The sequence below is a fragment of the Tetrahymena thermophila genome (assembly GCF_000189635.1).
Source record: "Tetrahymena thermophila SB210 genomic scaffold scf_8254431, whole genome shotgun sequence".
Lineage (NCBI taxonomy): Eukaryota > Ciliophora > Oligohymenophorea > Hymenostomatida > Tetrahymenidae > Tetrahymena > Tetrahymena thermophila.
Window position 1 is genome coordinate 1,110,713 of NW_002476212.1, and position 21,457 is coordinate 1,132,169.

Consider the following 21,457-nt stretch of genomic DNA (forward strand, 5'->3'; position numbering starts at 1 on the left):
AAGAATTATTAAAATAAATTACAGAATTTATAGAGAAAATGTAAAGATTAAACAATTTTAATAGATAAATTTCAAAGTAGATTAAAAATATAATTAAATAATTTGAGAGGGTTTTGAATTTAGAAATTATGAATAGGAAAATGAGAATACAATACAATTTTACATAGATTTTTATTGATGATAGGAATAATTAAGATAGTTAATTTAGTATTTGTTAGGAAAAATGTTACAATTATTAGATTAAAGAATATGATTGATTAGTCAGAGAAGGAATTTATTAAAATATTTTATTTCATCTTTAGATTCTTTACTATCATTATTTCTTAAATGAATTTACCCTTAAGAATCCATATATAAATTCTATATTTAACGATTCAAAATTTATATTGAAGCAAGAATATTTTAAGTTTAATTTTCTTAGTTTAGAGATTCAACTTAAATTTAGCAATTTATATATGATTATTAATTATCAGATTTAAAATAAATTTATTCAATTTTTTTAAAAATTCTAATTGATTCTTCACTAAGATAACTAGAAAATAAATTTGTGAATTAGCCGTATAAACAGAGAGATAAAAACGTTTCTTCAAAACCTGTAACAAAAATATCTACTAAATTATTGTATTCAGTAAAAAAATCTTTTCTAAAAGCCCAAGCTTTGCCTCCTTCAAAGTATTGCTAAAATTATTATAGATCAATTTGCTAGCCATTATGGATATTCTCAAAATAATTTACTATTCCATACTTGTAAGATAATTACCGACTATTTGACGTTATTTCTTTGCAAGTATCAAATAGTTAAATTATCTTACTTTATCTTAAACAATCCTAAGCTTTTTCTACCCATTTATCATCTAGAAATTAAACATTATAGTCAACTATGCCTATCCATTCCCATGACTCAGGGAGTTTTTTCAAAACCTTTTTTAAATAAATACATTTCATTTGTTTATTAATTAATTTATTTTAAAATGTATAAACTAAAATATAAATTCAGTTGATTCAAATAATAAGTTCTATTTATTCTAAATAATATTATTTACTTAATTTAAGACATTAAATCTAATGAAGATAGGGTCTTCAAGTCTTACTTAGAAATTATATGGTTAGAAGTTCTCTTCTGTTACTAAAAAAGGTGATGAAATAGATGCAAATTCAATAGTAATAATTCTGCATCCAGACAATTCCATCTTTTAAACAAACTAATTATACAAGTCAATTTTTTGACTACTCATAGTCGGTGTGTATATGCTAGTTATGATATAAAAATTTTTCATAGAAGATCTTAACAAGTTGCTTTCTTTGGAGAATCTAGATCTCCCAACAAAATCACCTATACTCTCATGTTATTATTACATCTTTTGAATTATATCTTTTTCTTTATATGGGACTAGCCCAGAAATAAAGCTGTTGCATTCAGTAACATTGTTCTTAGAACCTGAAAGAAAGCCTATTTCATGCGGAGAAGACCCACTTTAAGCAGGAGTTGATGCTAAACTATTTCTATTTGTTTAAGGCTGTGTTAGGCCATTCATATTAATAAAATTGTTTTGATTTTTGCTTTAAGTCATTTTGCTATAATTAGGATCTACAAGTGAATTTTTTTTAGAATCTTAAGGGATTGGAGCAGGAATATTTAAACCTATTCTCTCCAATTCAGAATCTCTCGTATTCTCATTTTGGCAGCAGTTTCCCATAAAAATATTTTAGTATTACTTAAATTTTTAGCTTAAAATAAATAAATGATGTTCCAAACAAATTGTTGTTATTTTCTATCTCTCTATCAAATCAAAAGTTTTAATCAAATTTAAACAAAATTTATTATGACTAATTTTTTTGCAAATCTAAATGCCAAATTTTAAAAATAATTCATGAAAATTGTTAGTTGAAATAGCTAAAAAGATAAAAAGTGTACAGTGTAACAGGATTATGATATTATTTATCAAAAATCAATGATAATAAGGTTAAATTTACAATATTCCTTAAACCTTTTGTTTAATTACATGTAACTAACTGATACAGCAACTACTTATTTTGAAATTGGTTTTTGAGATATGTAGAATTTAGTAAAAGTAAGTTTTAAAATACAATTAAAATTAAATTATCATTTATTTTTAGCTTAGAAGTATATTGTTTAAAAAATTAATAAAGTAAAGTTGTTTTTGTTTTCTTTCTTTAAAAAAAGCTATCAAAAAATTAAGTCAAATACATCAAAAATAATTTCAATAGCTATCATTTATTTTACTATTGTTTGGTATAAATCAAATTTTTGATGCTTAAAAATTCACAAATAAAAATGGAAAATTAAAATTAATGTAATATATTTTAAAAATATAAAAAGAATTTTTTATTCACTATTAAATTAACCAAATTTGAAGAAAAATTATTTATTGCATCGAAAAAGTTTATTCTTAAAATGTTTTAAGAGTTGCTAAATCAAAAAAAAATGCCATAATTGAAATTTAATGGCTTATTTTAGTAATGATTTGAATATTTAATTAAATTTAATAAAAAAGGAAACAAATTTTTAGAAAATAAATATTTTATTTATTAGAAAGAGGGAATTTTATATTAATATTGGATTTAATTTTATTTAGGATTTACAAATTATCTAAAAAAAGTTTTTCACATTTAAAAATATTTAAAACTAAATCTTATAATAAAAATATTATTGTTAAGAATTTATTTTACTTCCAATTTTATTTATTGTCAACCATATTCAAATCAACAAAATAATATTTATTTGAATTATTAAGTTCATTTTAGTTTACAACAATCTCTTTACAAAATTTTTAATTTAAAAAAAAATGTATTTGCTTAAAAAATTTCAAAAATTTCATTTAAAACCATTGTAAAATATAACATTATCGTTGGTTGCTTAGAAAAAAAAGATATTGTTATCACTTTAATAAAATTTAATAATTTATTTTCACATAAAATAAGTAAAAAAATATAATTTAAAATTTATTTTAAAAATTGATCAAATTATAAATAATTATTCATTTTTTATGAAAGAATTTGTTTAGTTAGTTAGTGATTTTTTAATCATTTTACTGATAGATTTTAATTATGTAAACGATCATTTTACTGATTTTAATTTCCAAAGTTTTTACTCTTGAAAAAGTTGACTCTTTCAGGGAGAGTATAATATACTTTATGATTACTATCATTATCAGATTTTTGAGAAAGATTTCTTTGATGAACTTACTTCAAAATAATTTTACTACCTGGTAATTGATTCTAAATAATCATTTCTCTATCAGATATCAAAGCCTATTATTTAAACCCTTGTTAATTGCTAAGTTGAGCCTTTATTTTTTAAGTTTGAATTTTTTCTAAATCTTTCATAAGCATATTAGATTTGTAAAAGTGATTGAAGCCATCTGATTTTGTCTTATTTAAATACTGTGTTGAACCTTAATAATTTAGATGACTTAAATTAGATCTATTACTTAGACACTGCATGTTTAAGTCACTGCCTACTATTTCATTTTAAATCATTTAATCATTACTTTCTTAATGATTTACTTAATTTAATTATTATTGATAGTTGCTATAATTTTTATAATTAGTATAGGCCATTAGCTATTCGAAATTGCTCTTTGACTAGTTTTTATCTGGGACGTCCATTTATAAATTATTGTGGATTTCTCTTTCTTGTAATTGTTATTATTCAGAACTTGGCATTTAAGAAAATAATTTTGAAGTGGTTTTTCTAAATTGCTTCCATCCATTTGTCTACATCATTTCTTCATTAACAAGACTAGATTTGGACTGAGAGTTACCAATACGATTCTACCAAGACTACCTTAATCTATTATTTGCATGAATCACGTTAGGTTATTAAGTATATTCATTGATCTAAGCCTTTAAAAATCCCATTGTGTAGGTCTTAGATTTTTCTGTGTATGGTTTTTTTACAAACGGAGGATTTATTTTTAGAGGCGTAAACAATCTTAATTAAGGATTTTCAAGATTTTTCAATTCTAACTTGCTAGGAATCTTGAGTGCAAATTTTTCTTATATTAATAGATTCTCCCTCTTTTGATAGACAGAGGGCGTTTTTGTAAAGTTATTTTTATTGGTTGATGAATAAATCAAAGCTTAGTTTTCATTTGATTATGTTGAAATGTTTTTAGTCTAATCATCTTAGTGTTTATATTAGCAAAATTTATCCTATTATGCGTTTATTGGTGCTTTGTATTAAAATTAGCTATCATTAGTATTTAAAAAATCACTTTCTATCTGCTAGCATTAGTTTGAATTTTAGTACATTAAGAAGTTGTCTTCCAATTCTTACTAACATTTTTATTGTTTTAAAGTTGATTTTTGTATTAATTTTTTAACTCTTGAATCTACAGGACTCCAATAATCTTGCTATATCTAGATTGGCCTTTTGATTATATTGTTTTTCAAAGAGTTTGCATTGAGAGTGTATTTAGAGCTCTTCTGCTAAATTTCATTTTATCTTTACTAATTATTTTCTAAATTATTCATTCCAAAATTAGTAGTTTTCAACATTATGTTTGCTTCTTTACCAAGATATTGTATAGATTATGAGTAACTAAGAGGAGTTTACTAAACTTTTTGTTCACTCTTTTGCTTCAATATGTCTTGATAGCATTTAAATTAAATCAAATCCAAGCTTTCAGCCATATCTACTTGAGATGGGCTCTAAACTAAATTTTTAATCTCATCTTGTATACCATTAAAAAATCTATTTTTTAAAATACAAATCTAAACATATATCTAATCATTTTTTTAAATAAATTTGAATATTTTAAAATTAAAATCAAGCTTTACGGCCTATTTTGGCTGTGTTTAGGTTGGGAATAGTACATTTTTCTTTTATTTATTCAGTAAACTTTAATTTGAATAAGCTTTACTTTAGGCTAATTTATGATGCTTCTTTAATTTCTACTTAAAATTTAATTAAGAATATAATAAAATTATGAATTAAAATACATTAAATAAATACATACAGTCATTCTAAAGATCATTCTAAAGTGTGATGTAAATTCCTATTATTTTTTATAGGATAATGAAAATAGTATATTTTTAATAATTTTTTTAATCCTACTCTTATAGCTAGATACTAATTATTAGTACATTGTAGAAAATTAGCAATAATTTATATATAAAAGCAATAAAATTGGTTTTAGGGTGAATAAAAAAATATGAAAAGAAGTCTACAAAAGCAAATAAAAAGAATAATAAAAAATAAAAATTTTAAGAAAATCATTTTTTTTAATTTTATAAAAAATTATTATTTTTTAAATTTAGGATTAATTACAATTAAAATTAAAAAATATTAATTTACATTTAAGCTTATATATTTTAGATTTCCATTAACTACATATTTAATTTGAACAAAATCAGAATATTTTAAAGTTAGATTTATAATAAAATTTTAATTAAATTATTGAATAAAAGATATTATTTAAAATTTAAAACTTTTTACTTTATTTATAAAAAAATATTCAGTAAATTAAATAATTATTAAATATAAAATTTTAAAATAAAATATCAAACAGATAAAATATTTTTAAATCCAAAACAACATCAATAAAATATAATTGTTTGAATTAAAAATTAATAAATAATTTTTAAATTTTAACTTGTAAATGAATAGAAAATAATCAATTTTATAAATATTTTTAATTTTATATAAAAACTGTAAGTAGAAAGCAGTATTTTTTCACTAATACATATATTTACTTTATTTTTATTAATGTAAATAAATAAATCAAAAGCAAATGTAAATTCTAAATATGCAATATTTTAAAATTAAAGTATTTTTTTTATTTTGCTTATTTAGAAAATGTTTTTTTATCGGTTTTCCAATATATTAATGTTTGAATTGATAAATGCCAATTTAAATATTTTAAATAAGATTAAAAAGGGTATAAATATTAAATTAGTAAATTTGTTTTGAAGATACTTTGCTTGAGGTTAGATGAATGAAATATATGAATAAAATGGTAAAATAAATGAATGAATTAATTAATGAATAAGTATTTCAATAAAAATGAAGTAATTCTTACATGTATTTATGAATGAATGAATATGTATATCTGTTTCTGCATGTCTGCATTATTAATTAAGTATATCTTAATGATAAATATTATAATTTAATTTGAAAGCAAACATAAATAAATAAATAAAAAAGGAATAAAGCAAGATATTTTAATTGAAATGAATAGGAAATAAATGTATTTATGTATGTATGTATGAATTGAATAATGAGATGTGAAGATTATTTATTATTTTTTGATTTATTTAGGCTAAATGACTTTATTGATTTATTTAATATGATTTCTTCTTTCTAATGTTGCCTTTCTTAAATAAATTTCCTTGCAAATTAATATGGAAGGATAATGCTAATTCATTTTAACATGAAATTTATTTGATCATAATTAAATTATTGATTTGCTTTTTAGGATTAGATTCTTTTTTTTAATAAAAAATATTAGTACAAAGCTAATTAAATAAAAAGAGAAAGAAGAAGAAGAAAAAAGTATCATTCTTACAATGAGTTCTGCTGTTGAAAAGAAAGATCTCCCTGCTGACTACGGCAAAATGCCCGCTGGATACAATTTCCTCACTAGAGGTAAAACAAATTTAGTTAATCACAATAAATAGATTAGTAAAGTCTTGTCCTCCTCTATTCTTATAGCTTTTTAGCAGCGATTTCAATCCTAAAATTTAGTGAATTTTGAAGGAAGCTAGTTATCATTTTTTATAGCCGAAATTTAGAAATTAAAATAAGCCAAAATGAAAGAAATATAAAATTTAGGAAGCAATTATATCATAAAACCTAATTTCTAGCTGAATAAATGAATTATTTAGACAGAGGAGGAAGACTTCCCATGGATGTTATTTAAAATAATTTTAATAAATGTAGGTAAGGACTGGAGAGAATACGACAAAGATTTTATCTTAAGAACTGATGCAGTTTGGGAAAAGTTTTAATTAGAACACTTCTTCAGAAACTATATGAAGGCAAGCAGTTTTTTTTTTTAAATTATTATGAAAAGGACTAGTGTTCCAATTTAGATAGTTAGAAAGTTTATTGAAATCGTTTTTGTTTAAAAAATAGTGTTTCTTCTTTGACCATGGTCTTAAAAAGTATTAAATGTTTGAACCTGAAGATATGTACACTGTTGTCTTTGAAGGATGTAATTATGCAAATTAAAAATATTAGCTTGTAATGTTAAACTGATCTTTCGTATTTTAACTATAATAGGGGCTTTGGATGATTTGATTACTTTCCCCGGTTTTACTCCTACTGGCAGAACCAACAGCTATCAAATTGGTCTCTCTCCTAGATAAAGAACTGTTGTTCCCACTTAAACTTTCTATCAAATGCAAGTAAAGAAATTTTTGTAGTTTTCAAAAGCAAGAGTTAGTTAGACAGACGTCAGTATCCAAAAATAGTTTCAAAAGTTCATTTTCTCAATTTGCATAGATATTTAGGCCCGTCACTTTAGAATACAAATGTTATTTTATATTAAGCATAGAATAGCCATTAAAATATGTATCTTTTAGTCTAGAGAAATCAAGCATTTTCAAAAAAAAGTGGAAAAAAAGATACTCAATTTAGTCTTAAATAAGATATTATCAATAAAAAAATAAATATCTAAAAAATAAATGATAATAGCCAAGGAAATCAAAATGAAAAGTTAAAAATCAATCATTTATTTTAAAATTATTTAAACTTTTAAACACCATTTTTTCAAATAGTGTTTTTACATAGACATTTTTTGGAATTACTTTCTAATAATAAATACAATTTTTAATTCATATCACATCTATCTCCTTCATGAAAACAAAAATACAGATAAAACAATAAAAAAAATACAAATAAAGCAATCAAAAAAACCAACCAATCAACCAATTAACTCTAATTTATCATGCTTAAATTTGCATTTATTATTATCAACGAATTTATTTAAATAAACTAATTTGAATATAATTAACTCTTTTTTAAAAAGTGCTTTATTTAAATAATTAAAAATATTAAAAATTAAATTATTAATCTCATAGGATTACTACATGTTGTGCGGTTTGAGATTTGAAAGATGGTTCAGATGTGATTTAGTTTATCATGATCAAAGACATACTAAGTTCGATCAAGTTAAAAATCAAAAGAACTACAAAACTTATCCTTGCTATAGAGAATATTATGAAGCTTAATACGCTTGCTAAGATGATATGTTTGATTTCTTGATGGAATTGGCCTATGCTAGAAGAGCTGCCGATAACTTCGAATCCGATTTTGCCAGTCACGAACTCACCACCTTACCTACTTTCTACGATACCCCTAAGGCTGCCGAAAGAAAAACTTACACTTACTGAGTTAATTAACTTATTTTAATAGTTATTGTTATTCACCTGTTCTTGGTCAATTAATTGTTTAATTTTGGTTTGTGAAAGATATTTTTATATTGAAAACCAAATGTAAATATTTACTTACTACAACTTGCAGAGAGGTGTTAATAACAAATAAATAAATAAATTAAATTATTAGTACTCTTAATAGGAAAATTTATGATTTATTGTGTTTTCTTATTTCATTAAAGGGTATTTGTTTGCCGTAAAATTCGATAATAATTTCGTATATTAAGTTATTTTGCTTCTTTCTTTTTGCTATTTTTTTATCCAATATCAGTAGTATAAATGTGAGATTTGTTTAAATATCTAATAAAATAAATCCATCAACAATATCTAAACGAATTAATAAAAATTGATTTTTGCAAATTTTCATCAAAAGATTTTAGAATAAAAAAGATTGAAATGAGATTTAAAAATTTACTAATTATTTTTAAATTAAAGCAAATAAATTTTAATTTAAAAACTTTTGAAATGTTTTTTTAATTTTGATTATGATAAATTTGATTTATGCAAAATATTTTTTTTAAATATAAACAAATATTTTATTTGGTTTTATTTTTGAAATGTTGATAAATAAGTATTATCAAAAATTTTTGGATGTAGAATCTAAATGTAGGTGAGTGAAGCTGCTGCTTGCTTTAAAGCCTTAAAAATTTTAATTTTTACCTTTCTAATCAGTAATTTATTAGATAATGTTTGAAATAAAAAAAATTTCAATTAGATAGAATTTCACATATTAACAAATTAGTTAAGAAACTTGTTTGATTGCTATAAACCTATTCTCAATTATAAACGCATTATTTATAAAATAAATAAACAAACAAAGATATTTTTAGTAGAAAAATTTTAAAGCAAGTTTAGGATATAGTACAAATTAGGTAAGCTAGTAAGTAAAATGAACTAAAATTTAAAATAGCAAGTAGAAAATGCTAAGGAAATGGGTTTTAGAAGCGATATTATAGAAAGAGCTTAGTAAATGTATTCGAAAGGTGATAATTTGATAGACTTGTGCTTAGAAATTTAGTAATCTAATTCATTTAAAAGCAATAAAAAATTTAAAATATTTTTAATACAGGTCAAATTAAAATTAAAATCAGAATCTAATATAGAATATGGGACCATCTCCATAGCTAAGCCATAAAAGAACAGTAAAAATATATTTCAATCGATAATTTTAAGTTAATTTCTACTATTTATTTGCAAGGATTCTTATATGGATCATATTGATTACGATTAGGACTTTAATCTTACTGATAGGATTAGAAAAAAGAATCATCCAGTTGGACTTATGAATGTGGGAAATAGTAAAAATCTATTTAAAAATGTCACTAAATAAACACTTTTTTGATAGATTTAATCAAAAAGTGCTTCAAAATAGCATAACTAATTTTAAAAATATTATAATAAAAAAGCTTGTTACTTTAATTCTCTAATCTAATCTTACTTTAATAACTCAGAATTCTGTAAGTATATATTAAAGTATCGCTACCCATCACGACTCGATTTCAACAAACTAACCAAATATTTAGGAGAATAAAAATCTAAAAGGGTTATTGCATCAATCAATCTTGTTGTACATTTGCAAAGACTTTTTTCATTTATGGTTTTATCAGATAAGAAATTTTTCAACCCAACTAATCTTCTCAAGAACATAGTTAATGATTTTGGTAACATATTACGTTTTTTTATGAAAAATATATTATAATAATTTTCAAAAAGGTGAAAGGTTAAAGATTGGTGATTAGTAAGATATTGGAGAATTCAATTTAACATTTTTGAGTAGAGTAGAAGAAGGTTTAATTTATTCAGAAAATAATGTTACAAAACTAGAAGATAAGTGGCTTGCTGAATCATCTTCTCAAAATTCCTAAGCTAGTTGTGATACACAAAGCAATTAGGAAGAATTTGAAGAAGATAAAAGAATTAAAAGCTTATTTTTTGGAAAACGTACTCAAGTAAGTATTTTTTATCAAGATGAATAGGAAATAAAGCATTAGGAATCCCAATAATTCTCGTCAATATATTTACAAACAGAATGTAAAGATTTAATTTCAGCTTGGGAAGAGCAGAGAAATTACACTGTCGATGACTTTAAGAATGATAAAAATGAAAAAGTTATTGCATCTATGCAATTTTGGATTTCTAAAATCCCAGAAGTTCTTCTATTCTAAATTCAAAGGATGTAATACGATCAAAAAACTAAAGAAGTAGTAAAAATTCATACCGAATTCAGCTTTGATAAGGAAATTTATGTTGATCGTTTCCTAGAAGTCAACAAAGACATGTATTTCTAAATTTAGAATAAGCAGCAATCTTTGAAAAAATAAGTAAGTTGAATATTCAAAATTTATATTATCATTTCAAAAAAAAGATTTATGAAAAGCATTTTATCTAAAAATATTATAATTGACTTATTGAACAGAAAGACGATTTGATTTAGTAACTGGAATATTACTAAAATTATAGCTAGAGTTAGCTAGGTATTCTATAAATACTAGAATTAACTTAAAAGTTTTACCAAGACCCCATCTAGAAAGATTTGTAAATTGCAGCTGATGCATAAGAGAAAATTGTATCAATTTTAGACCAAAGCAAAATTAAATGCCTTGAAAAAATATAATCTCTTGAATCTCAACTTAAGAAAATCAAAGTAAAATATATTAAATATTGTGAAGTCACAAATTAATGAATAAAAATTAATTAAATTTAAGGATGAAGAGGACCTATTATTTTAATCAATGAAAAATTAAAAATATATTTTACAGTCTATTCTAATTCATAAGGGTAGTTCTGCTGGTAATTAATTTAATATTCTTAAGTATTATTTATTGATCATACATATATTTAGTCATATTTATTTTTTACATTAAAATAGAGTTTGGACATTACTTCAGCTATATTTACGATTTAAACTAATAGAAGTGGTTTAAATATGATGATATTAATTGTATTGAAGTAGAAGAGTCTGAAGTGCTGAGAAATGCAAAAGGATTTGCAGATTAAAGTGCTTACGGTTTGATTTACATTAATGAAGATTTAGCTAAAAAAAATAGGGAAACAATCTACAAATAAGATTCAACTAATTTAGTATAGTATCTCCCATAAAATTTAAAGGAAGAACTAATTAAAGAAAATAAGTAATTCTAAACTGATTTGGAAGAATATCACCTAGCTTAGCAAGCCAGTTTAATAATAAGAGAATACGATAAGAGATTTACTTTTATTGAGTAGTACATTAGAAAGTTTAATAAAATGAGTATTGACAAAAAATTCCCTTGCCTAATTAATTTTGGAGGTTTTTTATATTATCAAGGTTTATTAAATTATTTCTAGCTGCATCTGTTAGACACCAGCCTAAAGGCTTAAATATCACCATCATATGGACTTCATGATCTTCTCAATGATTAAAAACTTTTATTAAAATTAAAAGAATAGATTAGAAATTTATATTAAGTAATTCTTATTCCCAAATTACAATCAACGATAAATTTTTTTCTCCCCTATTGCAAAATAAGACTTCTTTATTTTTCTTGCTCAACTTTTTTAAGTTGATAAAGGGAGATGAGATTTATCTAAACTGGTAGCATAAATAAATAAATAAATAATTGACTTATTTTATTATAGAATAGAGGATTCAATTTAAATTATTCAAATAAAGAAATACAATTTATTGAGATGAAATTTGCCGAATACATTCAGAATGTGAAATGCTGTATAATCAGTTGTATAATTATGGAGAGTGCTTTAAATTAAGATTGGGAAAATAGCTTAATAGCTATCTACAAGCTAATAAAAATTGTAAATATGGTTTTTTTATTTTGGTATTTTATAAATCATAGATTTTTTTAATTTTGAAAAATGTGAATGAAATAGAATAATCCAGAGTAGGCATACTTTAGATCCTTCGGAGACTTTAATTTAAGCCTGATACTGCTAAAATTGAGCTGCTTAATTTTTGATTTCTGTGGCCAAGATACTCCATAAAATGTAATCATTTTTTTTATTAGAAATAGAATTTTTTAACATCGGTTAAAGATATTTAAAATAGTTACGATTATTGTTGCATTTAGTAAGAATCTTCCAAAGAACTATGAATTAGTGTTAAAACAAATAAAGCAAAATTTGAATGATTTTACTAAAAATGCAGAATAGATATTTGACAAGACAACTTTAAAAAGCTACAATGAACATTTAAAGGCAGTAACAGACTAAAGTAAAAATGATTAGTATGCTTCAATAGTATAAAAACCATATGAAGTAATTTCATAAATAAATTTGAATTAAAACAATCTTTATGTATTTATTTATTTTTTAAAGCTGATTGAAAGAAAAATAGAAGAAATACAGAAGGATATGGATAATATGTATAATTGGAGCATAGGTCTGAGTGAAGACAAGTACTTAAATAGGCTTTTAGAATTACAGAAGTAGTTTGATTAGAGCTCAAAAGTAAAATATATTAAAAAGAAAGTATTAATTAATTTTTAATAAAATGTTTTTTTATTGATAGAAATTTGCTTCGTTCTTCAACTTAATTTTTTAAAAGTAATCTACTTTTGGATTGAAAGAAAGAGTGAATACTCTTCATTCCGATATCTTTAAGAAATGATTTGCCAATTATATATTTACGGACTGACAAACAAGAAAGAAAAAAAGAAAAAAGCAAATAAAAACATAAATTGATATTTAATTTTCTTAATTTGTTTGCTTGCTTGTTTGTTATTTATTTATAATGCTTATTCGTTTTAGTTTTTAATATACTTTATATTATCACCTTACAATAATAATTGATAACAAAGTTTGTAATAATCAAATTGATTAGTATTATTTTTTTCATTTAATTCAAATCTTTTTATAATACTTTAATTGCTTGTTATAGTAAGTATTTATTGCTTAAATATGAAAATACCTTATTCAAATTTAGCCAAATTATGAATTTCCCTTTTGTTCTCTATAAAATAGCATAATTTTTCGTAGTAATACAGTCATAATTTAAGTTATAATTTTTATCTATATTGATTATTAAAAGGAGTTTGATTTAATAAAAATTCACCTCTTTTTAAAGAAATCTTACACAATTTTCAAAAATTCAAAGATGATTAAAGAAATTTGTTCATTCTTATGCATCAATACTGCGCTTTACTTTACTCTTATGACTTTATGAAGTATTTAAAATTCTAAATACTATTAATTGAAATTGCACGATAATAGACATTAAGTAATCCAGTAAATTTGAATAACAGATATGAGTCATAATCATAAATTTGTAAATTTAAAAAGGCTCTATGCAAAGATATAATTTAAGCAGTGCATTCAAACCAAATGAAAAAGTTAACAAAAATTTAATTTTAATATTATTTATGTAAATTTTATTTGTGCCCAGAATTTAATTAGAAACACTATATTGTTTACTATAGAAATAATATAGATTTGCTTTACAGAGAAATTTCTAATTTTGACAGTAAGTTAATAGATCCATTGTTAAACAAGGTAAGTGTAGTGCGTACTTGGCTGCGCTTACTTAATTGAAATTATTAAAAGATAGTAGTGAGATAATTCTAGTTGTTTATGGAGACTGACAATTCAATAGTAGAAACGTTTATGAATGAAAAAATGAGTGACTGAACGAATGAATTAATGAATAGACAAGAGAATATTATTTCAGCAGAGACGACTTAGATTTATTATTTGTTTGAGAGTAAATTAAAGAAGTAAAGAAAATCAAAGATTAGATAAATATGATAAAATCTAATTATAAATAATATTATGAAAGCAAAGTCGAAGAAAAAAAAGGTGAGTAATTATAACATATAAGCGCTTGCATAAGAAAAGTATAGACAATAAATAATAAATGAATGAAGTTAAATTTAATCTTACCCACCCTTACTTATTTCCCATTGGACGTCCTGATCCAAATATTTGTTTGTTTCTTTTGAATTTCTTATTATAATAGAGTTGAAATTAAGATGTAGTAACTAGCTGGATTAAAGGCATACAAAAAATATATAGTTATTTCTTAACAAATTATAATTTGAAATTAATTAATTAAAACAAAATATTATTAATAAATCGGAAAAAACCTTCACTGGAATTAAAGCAATGTCAAAAAATTTTGAAGAACCAAGCGAAGTCTATGAAAAGGCTAGAACTTATCCTCGCCATCCCGCTGCCCACGCAAAAGGTAAATACAAAATTAAACACCACTATTTTTATTTCTCATTGTCATGAGCATTTAATTAACAGGACTCTAATTTTAAGCTATTTTCAATATAAAATATCAACAGGTGGTTTTCATATGAGCTATATCAACGACACTAAGACAAACGAAGTTGTAAAAAGTGTTTTAAAGCAAGTAGGAACTAAAATCGTTAAGGGTGAAATCTAAAATATTATGACTATTAGCAAGCCTGCTGCTTTGTGTAAAGACCTCACCTACTTAGAAATTATTGCTACGTAAGCTTTTTTTTGAAGTTTTTATATGAAGTTTTTAGAAACAAATTTATTCTTAGTTGTTTTTTTAATTGCCAAACAAACAAACAAGCATACCATCTCCATATAGCTAATCTAATACCTATTTTATTATAAATATAGCGATTAACAAAATTTAGATATTTTAAAACTAGCAGCTTTAAAACCTTATGATCCAGTATTTTAAATGAAATGCGTTATCACTCATACAGTAATCAAATCAATTTAATAGTCAATCAATCTAAATCTTAAATATTTTTTTAAATTAGATCTCTTCACTCTGCTTAAGTCCCGAAATACTCTACACTAAAGCACCCATTGACAATCTCTTGGGAGAAACATGCCAAGTAATTAAAAACATTTTAGAGCAAGAAATGAATTTAAAATTTATAAATTAAATTAACAGATGTTTAAAGAAGATGGATCTCAATATTATGGAGAATGTATTAGCGTTAATCCCCCATGTGTCAGATACCAAGTTTCAACACCTAAAAAATAATTCTAAATATATGGCTCACATAAAGTAGGAGCAAGCGTAACTCCTTCTTTAAATGCCTTAAACGGTATCGCTTACGGAAACAAAATAGTTGATTTTGGTGATGGAAATAAATTTGAAATTGAATATTCATAAATGTAAATAATATATTATTAAAGATATTAGATTTGAAAAATAGAAAAATAATAATTTAATTAACTTGATTTTCTTTTATTATAGATAAATAGTTGGTATAATCCTTGGTGATAGAATTATGCATTAATAGAAATCATTTAAGATAAAAAACAAAAAAACAAGCTTAGAAGCAGAAATCAAGTTTTACTATGATGTAAATTTTTTTAGACTATTACTAATTAATTTTTTTAACAAATTACCTTACTTATTAATTAGAGTTCCAGTTAAGTATCTAAAGTTGCTAGTACTATTGGCAGTTTCTTTGGTGTAGGCAAAAAATAAGCACCAACTGAAAAGAGAAAGCAAGATGATTTCGATGTTATCATTGAAAAAGTTTAAGAAATAGATGGTGATGTCATGAGAGCTGTTGTTTCAAAAGGATGCGGAAACTGGTTAGAATTTATATAGTTTGATGGTATTGTCTACTGGAAGGTAAACTAAAAAGAATAACCATGGAGCCATAGCGAAAAGTTGCTCGAATCAGACTGCACCTACAGAATAGACAGATAATTAATTTCAAAAGGAATGACTGATAGAGCTGAACAGTAATTAATTTTATACATTTATCGATTTATTAAAAATTTTGAATATAAAAGATAAAAATTAATGTACGAAGAGAGAGACAAAAAAGATTAAGACCTTAGAAAAAAATATAAAAAATCACATAATTTAACAACCAAAAGCCATTGATTGATTTATCGATTTATCAATTGATTGGCTTAATAACTAAAATAATTAGAATTGAGCAACTCACAAAAAATAATTACACTAAAATTTATCATTTTTTATCTATCAATCAATCCATCCATCGATTAACACAACACAGCACATACATACACTCATCCCTTTTATAATAAATTTAAAAATTAATTTTCTTTTGTAAATAACGTAAAGTTTATTATAAAAAAAGAAATTTATTATTATATTAAATATATTTAAAAATATACATAAATAAGTACACTTCCCATATATATATACATACATTCATACATTTCATATTTGTATCAAAATCTTTAGTTTTAAATACATTATAATAAATAAATAAAATTTTTAACATTCTTAAATATCCTTTATCTAAAATATAAAATAACTGTCTGGAACAAAAAATTATTCAAGCAATCAATCAATCAGTAAAATAAAACTTAATTAATTACCCAGAATTAAAAAATTTTATGTCATTATTTAAATGAAAATTTACATCTTCTTTCCTTAAAAAAAATTTGAATTGTTGCTCTAATTTTTTTTTTTTTTTTAAATTTGAAGAAAACAAAATTTTTTTTTAAAATGTAAAAAAGAAATTTCTTTCTGAGGTAAAATTTGTAATAAACTAATTATTCTTTTATTCTAAAAGAATATAATAATATATTATAACAATTATAATTCATTTTTATATATTAATTTAATTATTATAAAAATTTATTAAACAAAAAATTTAAATATTTATTTAATTACAAAATACTTAAAGAAATAGCTAAATATAATTTTTACTTATTATTTAAAGAAGAACTTATTAAAAAATTATAGCATTATGTAAATCAGCATCCAGTTATTTTCAAATAAATTTTATATAGGAAGTGAGTGGACTTTATTATTTTCATTAATAACACAATTTTATTTCAATAATAGTTCATTAAAAAATATTGTTGATTCTAATATTAAAAGAATATTATTTTAATCAAAATTGTATTTTATTATCAGATTTAATACTTAAAGAAATAGCTAAATATAATTTTTACTTATTATTTAAAGAAGAACTTATTAAGAAATTATAGCATTATGTAAATCAGTATCCAGTTATTTTCAAATAAATTTTATATAGGAAGTGAGTGGACTTTAAAATCTAATTATTTTCATTAATAACACAATTTTACTTCAATAATAAATAGTTCATTAAAAAATATTATTGATTCTAATATTAAAAGAATATGATTTTTAATAAAAATTTTATTTTATTATCAGATTTAGCTAATAATTTGAATAATTCCTGCTTACAGTTTTGTTAAATTATTTATTTAATTTTCAATAAAAATTATCAGCATTTAAAATTATGTTTGAAATTCAACTTTTTAAAAATTATAAACCAGTTTTGTTTATGAATTAATTCAAAAATACTTTAGTCTATTTTTTTTAAATAATAAGCCTTTTAATAATATTTTTAAAAATAATTAGCTAACTAATCAAAGAAATCAATAAGATATTTATTAGTCTTACAATTTTTTTTGTATTAAATTTATTTCTTTTTAAATTCTAAGTTATTTAGTTTTTGTTTATTTGATTTTGATAACCGTTTTTAAGTAAATTAAATTAAAAAATGAATTGCTTTGAAAGTAATTTAAAAATAATTAATTCTAATTTATGAACTTAATTAATTAAATAAATGTTATTTAAAAATTTACATATTTAAAAAACTTTTAGTTGATAAATTTAATTTTTTCCTTTTAAGTAATTTAATTTTTATTTTAAATTAATTAAATAATTTATTGAATACAAAATACTTTAGGTAAATAAGTTAAATTAATATAATTTTATATTTATTTTTTATTAAATTATTTATAAATTTTATAGAATTTAAACTCAAATATTAATTTTATTTTAAAAGCAGTATTTTAAAAATTTTTTTAAAATCTATCAACTTCATTTTTACTTTGGTGATGGAATTCTGCTTAAATATTAAAAAGCATATATTGAGTAATCGAGCTTTAACAACAAGGAAATAGATAAAATATAATAAATTTTTAATTAAAGTTAATAGAATAAATATATTTTTTTTTAATATTAAAAATCTTTTTACAAAATTTATATTACAAATTTTTATGACTAAATATTAATTACATCAAATAAAAACAAATTCATTTTTATATTTTAATAAAAATAAATTTATTAAAAATATTTATTTTAATAGATAAACTGATTTAAATAAATATATTTTCTGATCCTTAAACATTTTAAAAGTTAATTAGATTGATTTTTTTAATAATTAAAACATATTATAATTTTTTTATAAAAATATTAATGATCACATAAATAAAATAATTTATAAACTTTGTTCATATTTTTTTTACTTTAAACAATTATATCAGTTATTTTTATTTTAATTAGTTGATAAAATATTTATATTTCAAATATAAAATCATAATTCTTTCAATAAGAAAATAGATCTGAACTAAAAATTTTAATACCTTTTCAAAAGAATATTAAACTAATATAAAATTATTCTATCTATATACTTAAATGATATTCACTTGCTTAGAGTTATAAAAAATTTTTAAATAATTGTATAATCTGATTCTTAAACATTTAAAATGAAAATTAAATTTAATCTTCTAAATGATAATGATTGATACACAATAATTTATTTTTTTACTTTTTTTTGTCAATTTTTTCAACAAAATATTTATATTTCATAAATATAACGATGATTCTTTGAATAAATCTTAACTAAAAATATAAAAATATTTTTGGAATAGAATATTACAATAATAAACTAAATCTAAAATAAAAAAATTATTTTAGAAATGAAAATTAAAATAATATAAGTTACACTATTTAAATGATCAATAATTGTAAAAAGCTATAAAAAGCAATTTTAAAATATAAAATTTATTATTTTCTTTTAAACATTTTAAAAGAGAATAAATTTAATCTTCTAAAGATAAAAATGCACAATAATTTTTTTATGAATACATTTTTGGAAAAATAAATAAATAATTTTAATTACTTTTGGCATCATTACCTTTTAAAAATTTTTTATAAGTTATTTTTTTACTTTGTCTATACTAAAAATTATTTATATTTTATAAATAACTCTAATTTTTTCAATAAAAAATAGTATATTAACTAAAGATATAAAAATCATTTTCGAAAAGAATTTAAAAATATTAAACCTTTTCTTTTTAAAATGATCATATTTACTTTTAAAATTAGAAAATTAATTTTGATCTTAACTAATTTTATAAACTTTAAATAAAATCTTTGATATGCCTAAGAATATATTATTAAATAAGTCTAAAAATCCTTTTAACCTTATTTGCTTTAAAAATTATGATAACCATAAATAATCTTTTATATTTGATCTACAAAAACTTATTTTTTCCCTCAGTGAAAATATTCTCTTAAATATATCCTCGAATATATAAATTATTTAACTATTTGTCTACTCAAAGTACGTTTGAATTATATTTTCATATTACATAATAATATTGTGAAATCTTAATAAATATGACAATTTTTGATGGTAAATACTTGCTTTGAAATTTATTTTGTAGTATTTAATTAAATAAAGAGTTAAGAGCCTATTACCATTTTCTTCATCAATTTCGATTAATAAAAAATTGATCTTTCAATCAAGAATCGTAGTCTAATAATTTCTTTTTAAGATTAAATATGAAATAATTAAATTGAAAAACATATTCTTTTGTTTCTGAATCAGCAGAACACATTTATTTTTTTACAATTATTCTTTTGTCTAAAATTTAATTCGTTTGCTAAAAAAATTTCTTTATAGCAAACTAACTAACTAACTAACTAACTAAAACAAATTTTATTCATATATAATTTTTATAATCCATCTATATTGCATAATTTAAAGCAAATTAATTTTTTTAAAAATTCATTTTTATTAATAAGAATTTAAACTTAAAAAAAATAAGCTAGTAAAAATATCAAAAAATTTTAATAAGTAGGTATATAAGATAAAATCCAATATCTTTTAATTTTTCATAATCAAATAAAGTTAGAAGTAAAATAAAAACAACAAAAATACAAAAAATAATATAATAAAATTAAGCATAAATCTATTTTATTTTTATATGATACTTAAATTTTAAATTTTATATTTTAAAATTAAGTCTGTCTAAATTAATATTGAACACGACTTGTCATTTTATAAATTAAAAATATCAAATTTAACAGTAGTTATTGACCTATTATTTATTATCTTACCAAAATTACATTTCAAATTAAAAAATGTAACCTAAATAAATAAATGATTAAATACTTATCACTATTTTCTCAAACACTTCAATTCAAATATTTATATTTTCGTATCTTAAAAAATATTCTTATGATATAATAATCTTTTGTATGTAGCTAAATAAATGTTTTTTAACACTTTTAAATGTAAAGGATTCTATATCTCTTAAATTTTAACTCTTCTAGCGGCTTAGCTATGAATAATAAAAATAAAATTTAATTATGTTTAAGTTATTAATTGTTATTCTAATCATCAAAATACTTTTGTATGAAAATTATTGATTGAGCCAGTATAAAATAAAGAAAAACCAAATTTTTTTGTGAAATTAAATTAAAATTTGATCATTTTAATTTTATCTTGAGAAAATTTCAAAATTCCTTAACTAGATTTTAAAATTGTGAAATGTTAAATTTTGCTACTAAATAGAATATTTATTTAAGCGATATATGGAATGTAATTTTTCAAAGCATATAAGATTTTCTATTTATTTAATATAAATTATATATGTTTTTATAAAAAAAGCATACCTTGATGAAAATTTTTTTATCTCTCCTGTAACTTAATAAATCAAGTGGTATTTTTATTTATTAAAAAAATATTGCTAATTAAAACAAATTTTGTAATTTCTGTATAAGAATAGAGCGCTTTAAGGCATATAAAATGTAACATATTTTAAATATTTAATTCGTATAATAAATAATTTGAAATTGAGAAAATTTCCAATAACAGCATTTTTTAATATAATTTATTATGAGTTCTATGTCTCAAATGATAGTATAAATGTATAACTAATATATTGCTTATCTTTAATAATCACAATGGTTAATAGAGCTTATTATTGAAATTCTTTCAAATATCTTAAATTTAAGTCGTTTTTAATAAGGAAATAAAAGTAACAAATTATATTTCATCAAATAGATTAATTTATCAAATTAAATATCAATAGTATTTTG

At 21.3% G+C, this 21,457-nt stretch overlaps 5 protein-coding genes across 5 annotated transcripts; 3 read left to right on the plus strand and 2 right to left on the minus strand. All coding sequences in view use genetic code 6, as the record gives it.

Annotated features, from left to right (window-relative positions):
* Window positions 1–261: 261 nt before the first annotated feature.
* Window positions 262–1,697, minus strand: TTHERM_000568039 (hypothetical protein; the record flags this gene model as incomplete). The annotated part of the gene is made up of 2 exons (XM_012799783.1): window positions 262–921; window positions 1,044–1,697. 2 exons carry the CDS (start codon window positions 1,695–1,697, stop codon window positions 262–264), a joined length of 1,314 nt encoding a protein of 437 aa, XP_012655237.1.
* Window positions 1,698–3,045: 1,348 nt separating this feature from the next.
* Window positions 3,046–4,841, minus strand: TTHERM_00568040 (hypothetical protein; the record flags this gene model as incomplete). Its single annotated transcript, XM_001027609.2, has 2 exons — window positions 3,046–4,717; window positions 4,804–4,841. 2 exons carry the CDS (start codon window positions 4,839–4,841, stop codon window positions 3,046–3,048), a joined length of 1,710 nt encoding a protein of 569 aa, XP_001027609.2.
* Window positions 4,842–6,531: 1,690 nt separating this feature from the next.
* TTHERM_00568030 (hypothetical protein) lies at window positions 6,532–8,358 on the plus strand (the record flags this gene model as incomplete). The annotated part of the gene is made up of 5 exons (XM_001027608.4): window positions 6,532–6,610; window positions 6,905–7,002; window positions 7,100–7,178; window positions 7,247–7,371; window positions 8,047–8,358. The coding sequence occupies 5 exons, from the start codon at window positions 6,532–6,534 to the stop codon at window positions 8,356–8,358; spliced, it is 693 nt and encodes a 230-aa protein (XP_001027608.4).
* Window positions 8,359–9,289: 931 nt separating this feature from the next.
* On the plus strand, window positions 9,290–13,003 carry TTHERM_00568020 (ubiquitin carboxy-terminal hydrolase; the record flags this gene model as incomplete). Its single annotated transcript, XM_001027607.3, has 13 exons — window positions 9,290–9,417; window positions 9,470–9,542; window positions 9,599–9,698; window positions 9,807–10,061; window positions 10,114–10,721; window positions 10,817–11,044; window positions 11,106–11,190; window positions 11,270–11,847; window positions 12,019–12,192; window positions 12,268–12,381; window positions 12,430–12,651; window positions 12,712–12,843; window positions 12,905–13,003. 13 exons carry the CDS (start codon window positions 9,290–9,292, stop codon window positions 13,001–13,003), a joined length of 2,796 nt encoding a protein of 931 aa, XP_001027607.3.
* A 1,490-nt stretch (window positions 13,004–14,493) lies between these two features.
* Window positions 14,494–16,222, plus strand: TTHERM_00568000 (oxysterol-binding protein; the record flags this gene model as incomplete). Its single annotated transcript, XM_001027605.3, has 8 exons — window positions 14,494–14,575; window positions 14,679–14,847; window positions 14,986–15,073; window positions 15,132–15,209; window positions 15,269–15,495; window positions 15,578–15,686; window positions 15,749–16,077; window positions 16,129–16,222. 8 exons carry the CDS (start codon window positions 14,494–14,496, stop codon window positions 16,220–16,222), a joined length of 1,176 nt encoding a protein of 391 aa, XP_001027605.2.
* Between the last annotated feature and the right edge of the window lie 5,235 nt (window positions 16,223–21,457).